This window comes from Nilaparvata lugens, chromosome 3 (genome assembly GCF_014356525.2).
Source record: "Nilaparvata lugens isolate BPH chromosome 3, ASM1435652v1, whole genome shotgun sequence".
In the NCBI taxonomy this organism is placed as follows: Eukaryota; Metazoa; Arthropoda; class Insecta; order Hemiptera; family Delphacidae; genus Nilaparvata; species Nilaparvata lugens.
In genome coordinates, this window is record NC_052506.1 from 36,340,953 (window position 1) to 36,356,687 (window position 15,735).

General features: G+C 35.3%; 1 protein-coding gene across 2 annotated transcripts in view; it reads left to right on the top strand.

The window, feature by feature from the left end:
- The window catches only part of LOC111059742, a 347,934-nt gene that overhangs the window by 258,715 nt on the left and 73,484 nt on the right, over positions 1–15,735 (top strand). Inside the window, exons 6-8 of one of the 2 annotated variants that reach the window (XM_039423651.1) lie at positions 1,170–1,324; positions 3,027–3,355; positions 15,038–15,377. In XM_039423651.1, the coding sequence (XP_039279585.1) occupies positions 1,170–1,324; positions 3,027–3,355; positions 15,038–15,377 (824 nt within the window). Of the gene's footprint in view, positions 1–1,169; positions 1,325–3,026; positions 3,356–15,033; positions 15,378–15,735 lie in introns of both variants that reach the window. The other variant, XM_039423652.1, reaches the window with a different exon arrangement.

Genomic DNA, 15,735 nt, shown 5'->3' on the forward strand with positions numbered 1-15,735 from the left:
AATGCAAATTGAATCTTTGAATGCATAACTTCCTACTTAGCTCTACCAACTGGAGGTTTCTGAAGTTAAGCTGTTGTAGTGGGTAATCAAATTGCTATTTATCTGATAAATCGACATTAACGTGTTTTATTGATTTCGGATTTGCTAAAAAATTGTCTTTATTATGTTAAACTTTATTATAATAACGATATGAATATTATAATAGAATAATTATGTCATGCATTAAAATCCATGGAGTTTTACATGCTTTTGTTGTACTGCATTTGTGGATGAATTTTGAACCAATATTTCTTAAAAGTTTGTTTTCTTATCAGTCCAATCCATTCATAACTTTGAAAAAATTGAAATTTTCTACGCAATTGTAATACAACTCATAAAAACTGAATTATGACATTAACTCGATCATGATATTATTGCAATAAATAAGTTGTTATTTCATATTTTTCATTGGTATAATTGGTAAACGTTAATATATCTGTGATAATAACATTAATTATTTTACATTATAACTTTGTATAAAATGTATATAATATAAAATAGTCCAGTATAAACTGTTGTAAATTTATGTTAAAATTAAATTATATGACACATATATTGGATTCACTCTTGGATTCATTGATTCAATCTACCAAAATTAAAATAAATCAAACAAAATGGGATAAACAATATACTTGATTGATGTAGGTGTTTTGATGAAATAGTGATAATAATTATGTTCGATGATAATCATGAACAACATGAAACTATATATTATCATTCTATTTCATTTTTTACTGACTAATAATTTGCCAGTGATTTTGAGTTTTCTATTCTAACAATAATCTTTATTCCCTCAAAACCGAATGCATATACTTTTTGTTCTATAAAAGTGCACTTAAAATTTATTATTATTGTATGTACTGATGAACTGTAGAAATATAATGATAATTAATCCAGATCAAAGCCCAGAACTCACTATTCATTAATTATTATGTTTTGCAGCATACTAAATTGCATACTAAATATCTGCAAAAACAAATTCTGACTCTTTGTTAAAATTCATACAGATCATTTACATATAGATGCAGTTGTCATAAAGCAAGTGCAATACTCACGAAGTATTTCCAAAAACGTTCTATGGAAATTACCATTGTCAGTATGATTTGACAGTTATATTTTATTTTTGACAGCCAAAAACAAGACACCAGAGGCCCTATGGATGGGAAAATGGACCGACGATTCCTGCCAACTACCATCCCAATCACCAACCAGTGAATCCAGCTGTCAGATTTGGCAGTCTACCTTATGACGGCTCACTACAGTGGTTAAACCCTCTCCCTCCTAGGTATATCTTTGTTTTATTCAACTACCGTTATCCATTGAGTACTTCAATGCTGTTTGATGTTTACATTCCATCATTTAGAATCTTCATAAAATATAGAAATAGTCAAATTTGAGTAATTGACATATGAAAGTGAAAAACAATGGACTCTACCTTTTCAGTGTGTGTTGGTGTGACTTGGTCAGAAAGCAATATAGAACATGGGAAAACCATAGCATATTAAAATAATTTTAATACCATTTAATATCATAATTTAAACTCATTTATACTGCAATAGGAAGCAATAATGCTTCAATTGTTCATTAAGAAGTTCCCACAATTTTTCAAACGTTGTTTAGGATTGATCAAAATCATTAAACATGTAGCATTGGAATGTTTAGTATTCGACCGAATTTTGTGCTGTTGACTGGATTTATTATGTTTCATTGATTTGTTATATTGTCTCTTCAAACCTGAATAAAGACTCGCTACCGGTATTTCAACAGGCTGAAGGATAATAATTAACATACGTGTGTTATCTCCCATCACAATAACACTACAACTAGAGCAACTCATTTGACAACAAACAACATTTCTCATCAAGAACAAAATAATATTATTTTTGCGAAGTGATTCTGGCTGCAAAACTTATACTACGCTATATCTATTCCACTATAGTGAGGTCCACGTTATAATGGCAGTGGAGAAAGATAGAAGAGAAACGTTGCCGATCCTCTGTCTTGTCAATGCAATGCCTTCTATAGAAGGCAGCTGATACAGGTTTATTGATGTAATATTAACGGTTCATTCTCGTTTAAAATAATCAATTATATTTCATCAAGGAAGAAATTATATTTTTCAATAATTTCATAATTAAGATGAAATATTTTGTTAATTAATTAATAATTCTACATTGACGATCTGGCAACATAGCAAAACGAGGAAGAGATAGCGCTATCCGCTTTGTTGAATGATAGACAAGGATAGCAATACCATTGCTAATCAAACACTGCCATTATAACGTGGACCTCACTGTAGAATGTTTTTCACAGAGGAGATCAACACAAAAATTAAGTTTGCCAAATATTCCACAAATTAATGATATATTATGCTCATACATGTATAGTATAACATGTAAAATAATTTATTCTCAAGTACCCTTTATTTTATTGTGACACTATTAGTTTCAACTCTTCAAGAGCAATTTTCAAGGAATGTTTGATGAAGTTCAAGGGAAATGGCTCCTGACTCCTGACGAGTTGGAACTAGTAGTGTTGCAATAAAGTAAAGATACGTGATACTTTTTTATCATGTTTTGATGCTCACTAGCCTTGGAAAGGAGAGTGAATATGTTTAGTAATAGTATAGTATATATTTTGACATAATATGTCTTTTCCTCACAGTTATTTCTATCAGAAACATCAACAAGAATAAATTATGCTTAAGAAGATTGATTTGACCCATATTGTCATTTGTTGACAATATTCTATTTTTATTGAGAACAAAACGTATTCATGAACGTTGCTTGGTTTTTCTCTAGTGAGTTCTGTAGTTGCAAACGGCTCTCACACATAAAGGCCTGCACACAATCTTTATTCCAGTCTTACTTTCATCCAAGCAAAGTTTATAAATAGAGCCATAGAAATTTGCATTTCTCAAGATAATCTTGAATTTTAAAATGTTCTGTTAACAATGTTACAAAAGCTTCTCATCATTGCTTGTTCAGGACGTTACCAACGGCCATGGACAGGCATCGAGAGGTGAGGAGGCGAGTGGGAGGAGGCGGCGACGAACCGGCGGAGGGTGGAGGGGAAGCGATTACGCAGCAGCTGAGGATAGTGACAGAGTCGTGCGACGACGATGCTGCCAACTTCTCCGACGACTCGCTGGAGGAGTTGCTGCCGCCTCCGCCACCGCCTCCGCCCCCGCCGCTCACCAAGCGCGGCTCCATCGCCTGGGAGGTCCCCCTCGACGGTGACGACGAGGCTCTCCTCACACCTGGCTCCACCAAGGTCATTGGCCGACGGCGGAGGCGGTCCACCGATAGGTCAAGTAAGTATGCCTGGTCCCAGGGATTGAAGTTGCGAGTAATATCATGATAGAGGATACCTCATTTTGCATCAAAAAGGGATCAACAATAGTTTTCAGTAGTTGATGAACAATGATTCAAGACAACAACAGTTGATAAAATAAAGACTTGTGCTAGTAAGCGTGAAACTTCACAATTCAAAGTTATTGTGAATTGAAGTGATGTATACTTTATCAAGAATTGCAGACATTTGTGTTTGTGATTTGTCAACTACTGTATATTTAATTTTGTATCAAATTACATTTCCTACTGTGCTACATTTTTGATACATTTCAAACATAAGGCATAAGGGTTGACTAAAATTGTTAGATTTGGCCTTTGGGTGATTAGGTAAAAATATTTCAAAATATAATCGAAACATATTCAATAAAAATCATACTAGTAATCCTTCATACTACATGACTAATACAATCGTAGGCTTCAGTGAAAATTTGATCAAAATTATCAAAGTTTTTATTAACATGTTAATTTAAAAAAATCTTCATTGTGGCTCATTATCAATTGAAAGGCTAATTTGCTTTGCCTCTGATTGTCGACTATTAGATCTTCATACTACTATGTTATCTATGTTCAAAATTAATTTTGAAAACATGGAAGCTCGCCTCTTAAAAGTGAAGAGGCCTAATTTGATGACTCCTAAGGATTGGCCTACCTAGTTTTAATGTGGGCCTACTGAAAGCTTGAATTTTTGCGAGTTTTAGTAATTAGATAAAACTATCTTCCAATTGAATAAATTACTCTTTTTGGCAGATTTGTTCAATATTTATAAAAATGAAGTTATGCCTCATGCCAATGAGGTGGCCCAGCTCAATGACTGGAGATTGCCTAAATGCTACCAAGTGCCGATGTGTTCAAAAATATAATGTTCTGTGCTGCTATTGTGTTTCATGTGAATTTTAGTTAATCCAGTCGATTGTCAAATCGAGTTGTTTTTCATCTGAAGTTTATTAACTTTTCATTGTAATTTCGCATAATATTAAATATTATTTTCATATCAGGCTGCATGATATGATTGATTCGTTTCTCTGCTATGGTGGTCAATATAGTTTCAAATGAAGACAAAAAGGCAATAGCATAGAAAAAAAGATAGGTTAAGGATTATGCTATATTTTCTTTATGGTCAATTCAATTCAATTCAATTTATTTCACCAAAACACAAAAACTGTACAAAGATGTGACAATCAGAAAAAAACAATAATTATTATTCTAAATATCTATATCATCTATCTGTAAAATACGGCTGGAGGTGAAGAACTACTGGCATAAGTGAAACACTTGTTCGCCAGTAGGAGTAGAGACTTACCGTAACTGTTTCTAAATCTTAAGCTAATAATTTAAAATGGAATCTTTTTATTCAAACAATGGTAAGTATATTTAAAATAAATGCTATTAATTGTGAATTAATCCAGACAATAATGAATAGTTTTAAAAGCTGAAAAAATTTTTGAACTCATAAAATATTAAGATGGAAATAATAGTTGTGAACTATCCAGTTTTTAATATTTATTGGTACAAACTTAATAGGTACACCGATGAGCTCGTTCGGGATGCAGTTTACAATCTTTGGAGCGATGTATACCAGCTGCTTACGAATAACCGTTAAATTCGAATCATAAGTAACATATCTATGTAGATTGTATCTTGTTCTATGAGTTACATTGATTCTTGAAAATGAGCTTCTATGTTTATTGAAATATTTAAATATGCTAAGCACATAGAGTTGACGGATTGACATGACTCTCAATTCACTGAATGCAATTTTTGAGGGGAACAATATGGGTTTATTTAATATGGTTTTATGATCATTTTCTGTATAATGAATAGTGGTAACAAAAGAGTGTCATAAGTACCACCCCAAACCGCCAAGCCATAATTTAATAGAGATTGTACAATTGCAAAATGAAGCATTCTCAACTTTGATAAATCAAGTATCGACCTCAACTTATAAAAATTATAGGAGACAAACCTTAGTTTATGGCATAGGTATTCAATATGCCTTCTCCACTTGAATCCCTCCTCGATTATCCCGATGAGATTAGGAGTATTGAAGGACGTGCTCGCTTTGGGGTGGAGGTCAGGCGGCTGTTATTGGCGGGTCTGCGGGGGTAGTGCGATGGTGGCTAGTTGCGATGCAATTTGTGGGCTGTGTGAATGTTGTATGAATGATTTTTGCTGAATTTTCTTTGTATCAACGTTCTTCCTATATTATTTACTTAAATTTATTTATTATTATTTTTTAGTTATTTTGTAATTGATTGATTAACTTAATTTACTTTTGCACCAGACAAAAATGGTTGATTTTTATTTACAATTTTAGGCATTATTCTCAGTTTCATATTGTTATAGTTCTTTTGTATTATTTCTTATTGTAATGTGTGATGATAAAACAGCTGTAATATTTATAATCTGTTATCTCTCTTACTAAGACACATATTTAATGTCGAATAAAGCTCGTGTTGAGTCAAATTCTATTACAATTTATTCGAAATTATAAATAAAATAAATGGGTCCGAAAAGAAAAACGAGTAAACGTCAAGATTTAGTCAGTGAAGGAGAAAACGATTCGCAAAACCAAATGCTTGGAAAAATACTGAAACCAACAGTTTTATCGATTGACCAAGATTTAGATGAAGCACCGAAAACGTGGAGACATTGGAAGGTAACATTTTTAAACTTCTTAAAAAACAGTTCAATCCCAAAAAAGGATGAATTGAATGTTTTGATCAATTATGTGTCACCGAATATTTTTAAAAGTATTTGCAATTGTATATCATTTGAAGAAGCTATAACAACTCTTGAAGAAAGCTTTATAAAACCTCAAAATGTAGTACATGCACGTTACTGCTTATCTAAAGCAAAACAAACCCATGGAGAATCAATTGATCAATTCTATAATAAACTAAAACGGCTAAGTTTACCATGTAACTTTCAAGCAGTCACGGCTGACGATAACAAAAGTGAATATATCCGAGACGCGTTCATCTCCGGATTAGAATCATCGAAAATCAGACAACATCTTTTCGAAATGAAATCGCTAACTTTGCAAGACGCTATCTCACAAGCACGAATGTTAGAGAATGCTGAAAACATTGCTAAAGAATACGAAACCAGTTCAGAATATGTTAACACAGTCCTAGCAAACGAGAATAAAAATACCGAGAAAACGACTTTAGTCCGCAATTCTTACCAAAAGAAGATTCAATGCAGATTTTGTGGCTATAATAATCATACTGATAATAGCCAATGCCCAGCAAAAGGACAACCATACCTAACTTGTAATCGAATAGGCCATTTTTCAAAAGTATGCAGAGCACGAAACGATAAAAAAAACCAAATGGTATCTGCCACAGTAATTTCAGCAGCAAATACCAGCACTGACCTCTCAGAATGTCTTGTTCCTATACGTGTTAATGGAATAGATACATTGGCACTATTAGACACTGGGAGCACAGCAAGTTTTATAGATAAGAAACTAGTAGTACAATCGAAGATGAAAACTATGCCATATTCCAATTTGATTACATTTGCTTCAAGTGCCTGCAACACTAAAACAACTGAGTGCGCTTTGAGTGAAATATATTTCCAGAACGAAGAATATAATGATTTTCCTTTGATCGTATTGAACAAATGTTGCGCTAGTGTAATTTTGGGACACGATTTTCTAAAGAACTTTTCATCCATCACTTTTGATTTCGGTGGATCTAAAGCAGCACTACAACTGAATGAAGACAATGACGCAAGAAGGCCTACTTATGAAATTAAAAAGTGTGCTCTAGCCCAAGCTACAGTAGAACCTGTCTCATTGTTTCGTGATCTTCAACCGGACTGTCGGCCTATAATAACTAAATCGAGACGACATTCAGAATAGGATTACTTGTTTATGATGAATGAAGTCAAACGGCTTAAATATGCTGATATTATAGAAAATAGTCATTCTTCTTGGAGAGCTCAAGCATTTGTTACTTCAAGAGAGAACCAAAAGAAACGTATGGTGATTGACTATTCACAGACCATCAACAAATTCACGAATTTGGATGCCTATCCACTACCACTAATGGAAGAATTAGTCAATAAGGTAGCGCAATATAAAATATTCTCATCTATTGACCTGAAATCTGCCTATCACCAGATACCAATCTTGCCTGAGGAAAGGCATTTCACCGCATTTGAAGTTGGACACAAACTGTATCAATTCAAAAGAATTCCGTTCGGAGTCACGAATGGAGTAGCTGCTTTCCAGAAAGTGATTGATCAAATCATAGAACAAGAAAATTTGACATCATGTTATGCCTATTTAGATGATATTATTGTATGCGGAAGGACCCAAGAAGAACATGATGAAAATTTAGAAAATTTCTGGAGAGCAACAGAAAAATATGGCCTCACGATTAATGAAGAAAAGTGTAAAATATCTATGGAGAATTTAACCTTTCTGGGATTCGAAATTGGTCAGGGTATGATTAAGCCCGATCCAGATCGATTGAAACCACTCCTTGACTTACCAGCTCCAAAAAATCAGAAAGAATTGAAGCGTGTCCTAGGAATGCTTGCACACTACTCCAAATGGATAAAAGAATTTTCAAAAAAGATCCATCCACTTGTGCATAATACTCACTTCCCGTTGAATGAAGAATGCAGAAATATATTTGAATCATTAAAGAAAGAAATAGGATCTGCAGTTCTAGTGCACATTGATGAAAAAGTCCCGTTCACTTTGGAAACTGATGCCTCAGATTACGCTATTGGAGCAGTATTAACACAGAATGAGAGACCAGTGGCGTTTTTCTCAAGAACTCTTTCCACATCTGAAACTAGGCACTCTGCAGTGGAAAAAGAAGCTTATGCCATTGTGGAATCAATCAGGAAATGGCGACATTACTTACTTGGACGAGAATTTACACTTATCACAGACCAGAAATCAGTTTCATTCATGTTTAGTAATAAACAAACCAGCAAGATTAAGAATGACAAAATCCAACGATGGCGCCTTGAATTGTCAGAATATAAGTTCAATATAATTTATAGAGTTGGAAAAGAGAATATACCAGCAGATACACTATCAAGAGTCTGTGCCACTGTTGGATGCCATACAGATATAAAGAAACTGATAAAAATTCATGAGGACCTGTGTCATCCAGGAGTTACTCGACTCCATCATTGGACCAAAACAAAGAACTTACCATATTCAATAGATGATGTAGCCTAAAAGAAGTATGTTCCAAATGTATTACATGTTCTGAAATGAAACCACGCTATGCCAAAGGAACTGGCCGCCTTATCAAAGCAACTCGACCATTTGAACGTCTTAATATGGATTTCAAAGGCCCACTACAATCAAGTTCAAGGAACAAGTATATTTTAGTTCTTATAGACGAATATTCCAGATTCCCATTTGCCTTCCCCTGTCCTGACATGACTACTAATACAGTAATAAAACACCTTACATCACTATTCTCTCTTTTTGGTGTACCGTCTTACATACATTCCGATAGAGGAACATCGTTTATGTCATCAGCTTTGAAAAATTTCCTACTATCAAAAGGAATTGCCAGCAGCAGAACATCGCCCTATAATCCAGCCGGTAATGGGCAAGTCGAACGGTACAATGGAGTTATATGGAAAAGTGTGATGCTAGCCCTAAAATCGAGAGGTTTGAACAACAGTCACTGGGAACAAGTTCTCCCCGATGCCCTTAACTCTATTCGTTCCATATTATGCACAAGCACCAACTGCACACCACATGAGCGGATGTTTTTACATGCAAGAAACTCAAGTAATGGAAAACCATTACCAACCTGGCTATTGACACCTGGACCAGTATGGTTGAAGAAGATGACAAAAAACTCAAAACAAGAATCGCAAGTTGAAAAAGTTGAATTAATCGAGAGTAACCCTGAATATGCGTTTGTTCGCCACAACGACGGCAGAGAATCGACAGTCTCACTTCGCCAGCTCGCCCCATACCCCACGAGTGCCGATTGATATTAAGGGGGGAAGATTGTGATGATAAAACAGCTGTAATATTTATAATCTGTTATCTCTGTTACTAAGACACATATTTAATGTCGAATAAAGCTCGTGTTGAGTCAAATTCTATTACATAATGTATTATTATTTGCCTGTAAGGTTGAGTGGTAGAAAGAACTTTCTAGTCCTAACTCCGCCTAATAAAGAGTATTTTCATTTCATTTCATTATCAAACCCAAATATTTTATTTGACTAGTCCTTTCAATCTCAGGACATCTACAGGGAGCATCGTCTAATAAATTACAATTTAAATGCAATTTAAGTGTACAATTTGTCTCTTCATGTCCAGAGATATTTCTTGAAAAGGCGATATATTTTGTTTTTTTAATATTTAAGCTTAGGGAGTTAACATCTAACCATTTCTTCAGAGTGGAGATGCCTCTGGAGGCGGCTCCATAGACTCTCTGCCAGGTGCTCTCTCCAAACAACAGCACAGTATCGTCAGCAAATGAAAATACCACACCTCCATTCAGGTCTAATCTGAGTATCTCATTTACATAAAGAAGGAATAAGATTGGTGATAAGACTGTTCCCTGAGGGAGACCATAACCGGAGAGAGGCAGATCACTCACACAGTCATCAAGTGTAAGAATTTGTGATCTTTGTGCAAGGTAGCTATGGAACAATCTCAGAGTTGTACCTCTGATTCCTGCTCGATCCAGTTTATTTAGTAGTTGGTTGTGAGCCACAGTATCGAAAGCCTTGGCTAGATCAAGGAAAACCGCAAGAGTTTTCTTTCACTTATTTAACAAATCTGCCACAGAATTTGAGAAATGGATTAGAGCATCATCAGTACATTTATTTTTTTGAAATCCAAATTGGTGGTCTTCTATTATCCCATGTAAGTCAAAGAATTCAATAATTTGAAATTTTATCACTTTCTCCATTATTTTCGTTAATGAACTAGGCAAACTGATTGGTCTATAGTTCTCAGTGAGTTTTTTATCTACTGATTTGAATAGAGGTTTGATTTTGGCGACCTTGAACAATTGTGGAAAAACACCTTCGCGAAAACATTTATTTATAATTGATGTGAAAGGATAGGCAATGAAATCGGCTACTATTTTTAAAGTTTTACTATTTATACCATCAATACCTGGACATGTATTATTTTTTAGACTGAGTATGGCATTTTTCATTTGAATTTCATTTACCGGTTGCAAGACAAAAGAGTCGGTCAATCTCGAGTTATTTTTCTTATATTTGAATTCATAAGCGGACTGGCTGGTATATTTAGGTATCCTATCAGCATAAGTTTTACCAACATTTACAAAGTATTTATTTAATTCATGTGCATTTAATTTTATTTCATTTTCTTTCCTTTTCCTATCTAGTTGTTCATTTATGTAAGACCATAATTTTTTTGCATTATTCTCACATTCGTTAATTTTAGTTTTATAATAATCATCCTTTGTACGATTTATAAGATTATTCAGTAGGTTCCTATATGTCCTGAATTTATTTTTCAAGTTAGTATTGAAAGGTTCCTTTTTTAGTTGCTTGGCAATTTTATCTCTTTCATTAATAGACTCTATCAAGCCCAGCGGTGATCCATGGTTTCAGTGGTTTTTTCTTATGATTAATTTTTTTTTCATATTTAGAAATATGTATATAATTTGTAAGAGTATTAACAAACCTCTCAACCATAATATCAACAGAATCATCATTGTTCAGAAATTCCCATTTTTCGTGCAGTAGGTATGATTTAAGTTTATTAAAATCAATCATAGTAATTATATTTGTCTGTGTGACGGGAGTGTGAGGCAATTTACTGTTTAGATTTATATGAAGAGTGGTAGCAAAGTGATCAGTGATATTTAATTTAAAGACATTAGCTATTTTTGGTTCGATAGAATGTGTAGAATTCTTGAAGAATATATGATCAATTAAAGATTGACTATTATCCACTTTTCTAGTCGGAATATTAATTAAAGAATTAAAACCATTTTCATTCATAACATTCAGATACTGGAATGTACTGGAATGCTCAAAATATCGATATTAATATCACCTGCAAAAACTACATTACGATTATTCGGAAGAGATTCAAGATAGTTATTCAACACTCGTATAAAATTATCTGTGTTGCTGTTCGGAGACCTATAGACTGCGATAACTTGTATTATCAAATCATTACCCAGTTCAACAATAACACTCAGCGCGTTAGCTTCTATCAACTCACAATCTAAAACTGTGAAATTATATTTTTTGTTAATATACATGCAAAGACTATCGCATTTATTAATTTTACTGGGCTGGTTTAGCAAATTGTAGCCATCTATATAAAAATTAATAGGCTTATCGCCAGAATACCAAGTTTCAGTTAGAATTATTATATCGAATGACACTTTGAAATTATTTAGACACACTATGAATTCATTAAAGTTCTTATAAATACTACGAATGTTCATTTGAAAAATGTTCATATAGTTAACTGGACTTGTTTCTTTATCAGTGAGTAAATCATGATTCACATCTTCAATTTCTCCCGTCTTAAAAACGTCATCACTCAGAATGTTACATAACTCGTTGAAAGAGTTCATTCTAAATAAAAAATCTTATTCTAAAAGCTCCGGAGAAGTCCTATTCAACCCGGTCCTCTGAAGACTATTCGTTTTTTCGAGTTACATCGCCATTACCAATTTCGAGAAGATCATTCACGGTCCGAATTCTTAGTGCTCTAGTATTTTCCTGTTTCCGTATGTAAACCTTTACATCTCTTGACCATGCAAATTTGAAATTCTGGTAATAGTCTATTAGTTATATTATTCCCAATGAAATTTTGTCTTTAGAGGGATAGTAGAAATTCAAATCTTGATGACTGAAAATGTGTGTGTTTCCTTGCAAATTTGGTCAATGAAGATTTCAAGATTCAAGATTTCTTTATTGCAGAAAACATTTATACAAATGCATAGCATCGTCATAGAAAAAAGATTATCCTATTTTCAATTCAAAAATATTCTCCTGCTGTTTCATATCAACAAAATTAAATATTTTTTACTTGAGAAAATGGCAGCCTTTAAAGTTTTGTGTACTTTCAAATAGTTGTAAGATATAAGCATGTTAGCCACATAATAAACACCAAAACAAATAATACGAGTATAACGATATATTTTCTCTATGATGACACATAATATTGAGGTATTAGTATGGAACAAATTTTTTACATGATGTCCTATAACAATATTTTTCTACAACATGAAGAGTCGGAAACGAATTTTCCAATGTCATATAGCAAAATTTCACTACACAAACGAGGCTTGCCATGATAGTAAGGAGGTCAAGTTTTATGAAAATGTTCAGAACCACCAGCTTCAATCCTTTATCCTGTTTTCTATAAAGACTAATTGCCTTGGTTTGTCGCAGGTACAGGCTCAATGACGCGCTTAAAGGACCAGGACGAGTGGCCAGACCCGCCGACGGGAACGGAGGACGGCTCGCTGTCGCCGTTCAGCGACTCGTCGCACCTGGAGTCGGCGCCGCGTCAGGATGACGACTCGTCGCTTGTGACGCTGCCGCCTGAGCTGAACGCCGCCGACCTGACCGCAGGCGGCACCTATGTGATCCGCAAGGGCCGCCGCAAGGAGCGCAAACCGCTGCAGCCCGGTGCCGCAGCCGCAGCCGTGTCGCGCGCCTCCAGCAAGAGCAGCATCAACAGCACCAGCCACAAGCACCGCCTGTCGCCACCCAAGTTCGGCGAGATGAAAAGGTAGCACGTTATTTTGATCTGTCAATCATGAATTAATGCCTTATCGAGAAAATCAAGTAAGTGCGGAAATATGGAAGCATGCTAGTGTTTCAACGCGAACCTCTCTACATATGGCACTCACAAAGATCTGGATTACTGAAACACTCCCAGAACAATGGACTGAAGCAGTAATCAATCCGCTACACAAAAAAGGGGACAAGAGCAACCCAGACAACTATCGAGGAATTTCTCTCCTTGACTGCACCTACAAATTTTTTCAAAGATCATATATAACAGGATTAAAGTTCAACTGGATGAGGAACTTGGTGAATATCAAGGTGGCTTCAGACCATGGAGAAGCTGTTCAGAACAAATAATCACGCTCAAACTAATCATGGCGTACTACAGAAGACGAAATAAGCCTCTTTCAATTGCATTCATAGATTTTAAAAAAGCATACGACTGCATCCACAGAAGATCAATGTTAAAAATTTTGAGACACTTAGGACTCCATCCAAAACTTATAAAAATGATAGAGCTAACACTGACGAATACAACGTCCAAGATCAAATTCAGAGGGGAACTGTCCAGATCTTTTGTAGTAGAAACAGGTTTGAGGCAAGGAGATGGCCTGTCGCCACTGTTGTTCAATTGTGCCCTGGAATATATAATGAGAGAATGGTATAAGATTAATCCAAAAAATATCAAAGTTGGAACTTCTAGAGATAATATAAATTTGAACTGCTTGGGATTTGCTGATGACCTTGCACTGCTTGCTAACAATATTCAAGAAACAAATAAATACACTACAGACTATTTCTCAGAAGATTGGCCTTAAAATATCTTTTGAAAAAACAGAACTCATGCTAACTGATCCACCTCTTGCAAAGAAAATCCGTATAGGAGATCAAGAAATAAAGATTGTAGACAGTTTCAAATATCTAGGTGAAATCATAACCTACAATCTCAATGAGAATCGAACGTGGGACAGTAGACTGAATAAGTTGAGAAGAGCACAGTATGCCACAAAGAACACTTACAACAAGAAATCACTATCAATAGCCACAAAATTGAAGCATTACAAGACAGTCACTCAACCGGTAATAACTTACGCAAGTGAAACCATCTTTAAAACTACCAATACCATCGCAATAGACAAATTACTAAAAATCGAAAGAAGAATCATCAGAACCTGTATTAACAAGAACTATCAAGTAGATGGACACTGGAGATTAGCTTCCAACGAAACTGTTTACAAAGAAATTGAACCTGTCACAAGTACAATAAAAAAAAAGCGAATATCTTTCTTCGGTCACCTGATTAGAGCTTCGGAGGACAGACTAAGCAGAAGAATTATTGAAAAGTTGTGGAAAGTAAAACAAATATAAAATGGATTGACGAACTCAAGGAGGATACGAGAGAGTTGAATATAACATTCGAAGATTTGAAGAACAAGTCGGACAACATCAGAATCCTGAAGGACAAACAGACCAGACTGCAGATCAAAGTCAGACACAGAATGGAAGAGTGATTTCGGACGAGGAAAGGAAATTGATTTCTGAACGAATGAAGAAATATTGGGCTGAGAGAGGACGGAGTAAAGGTGGAAGATACTGACTACAGTGGTCCAATGAAGGCCATAAATAATAATAATAATAATACGAGTATAACGATATATTTTCTCTATGATGACACATAATATTGAGGTATTAGTATGGAACAAATTTTTTACATGATGTCCTATAACAATATTTTTCTACAACATGAAGAGTCGGAAACGAATTTTCCAATGTCATATAACAAAATTTCACTACACAAACGAGGCTTGCCATGATAGTAAGGAGGTCAAGTTTTATGAAAATGTTCAGAACCACCAGCTTCAATCCTTTATCCTGTTTTCTATAAAGACTAATTGCCTTGGTTTGTCGCAGTACAGGCTCAATGACGCGCTTAAAGGACCAGGACGAGTGGCCAGACCCGCCGACGGGAACGGAGGACGGCTCGCTGTCGCCGTTCAGCGACTCGTCGCACCTGGAGTCGGCGCCGCGTCAGGATGACGACTCGTCGCTTGTGACGCTGCCGCCTGAGCTGAACGCCGCCGACCTGACCGCAGGCGGCACCTACGTGATCCGCAAGGGCCGCCGCAAGGAGCGCAAACCGCTGCAGCCCGGTGCCGCAGCCGCAGCCGTGTCGCGCGCCTCCAGCAAGAGCAGCATCAACAGCACCAGCCACAAGCACCGCCTGTCGCCACCCAAGTTCGGCGAGATGAAAAGGTAGCACGTTATTTTGATCTGTCAATCATGAATTAATCCCTTATCGAGATAAAACAAGATAAGTTTAATGTATCATGTCACATAGAGGAATGAATACTAAGTTATATTTGATCTCTGATCATGTAAATAAATAACTGTGAAAACAATTTGTATAGGTAATACATTCAACAAAACAGTTTATTCTGTTGTCACTGTTGACTGTATCACAACAGCTTACAACGGTGACTAATCACAGCTAATAAAGAGTGATCAGCAAACTTTCAATCCTTACAATAGGATTTTTACAAATAGGAATAGAATTCAACACTTTTGACAGACATTTCGGATTTGTGTCACAATAGATAAGTAGGTAAACAAT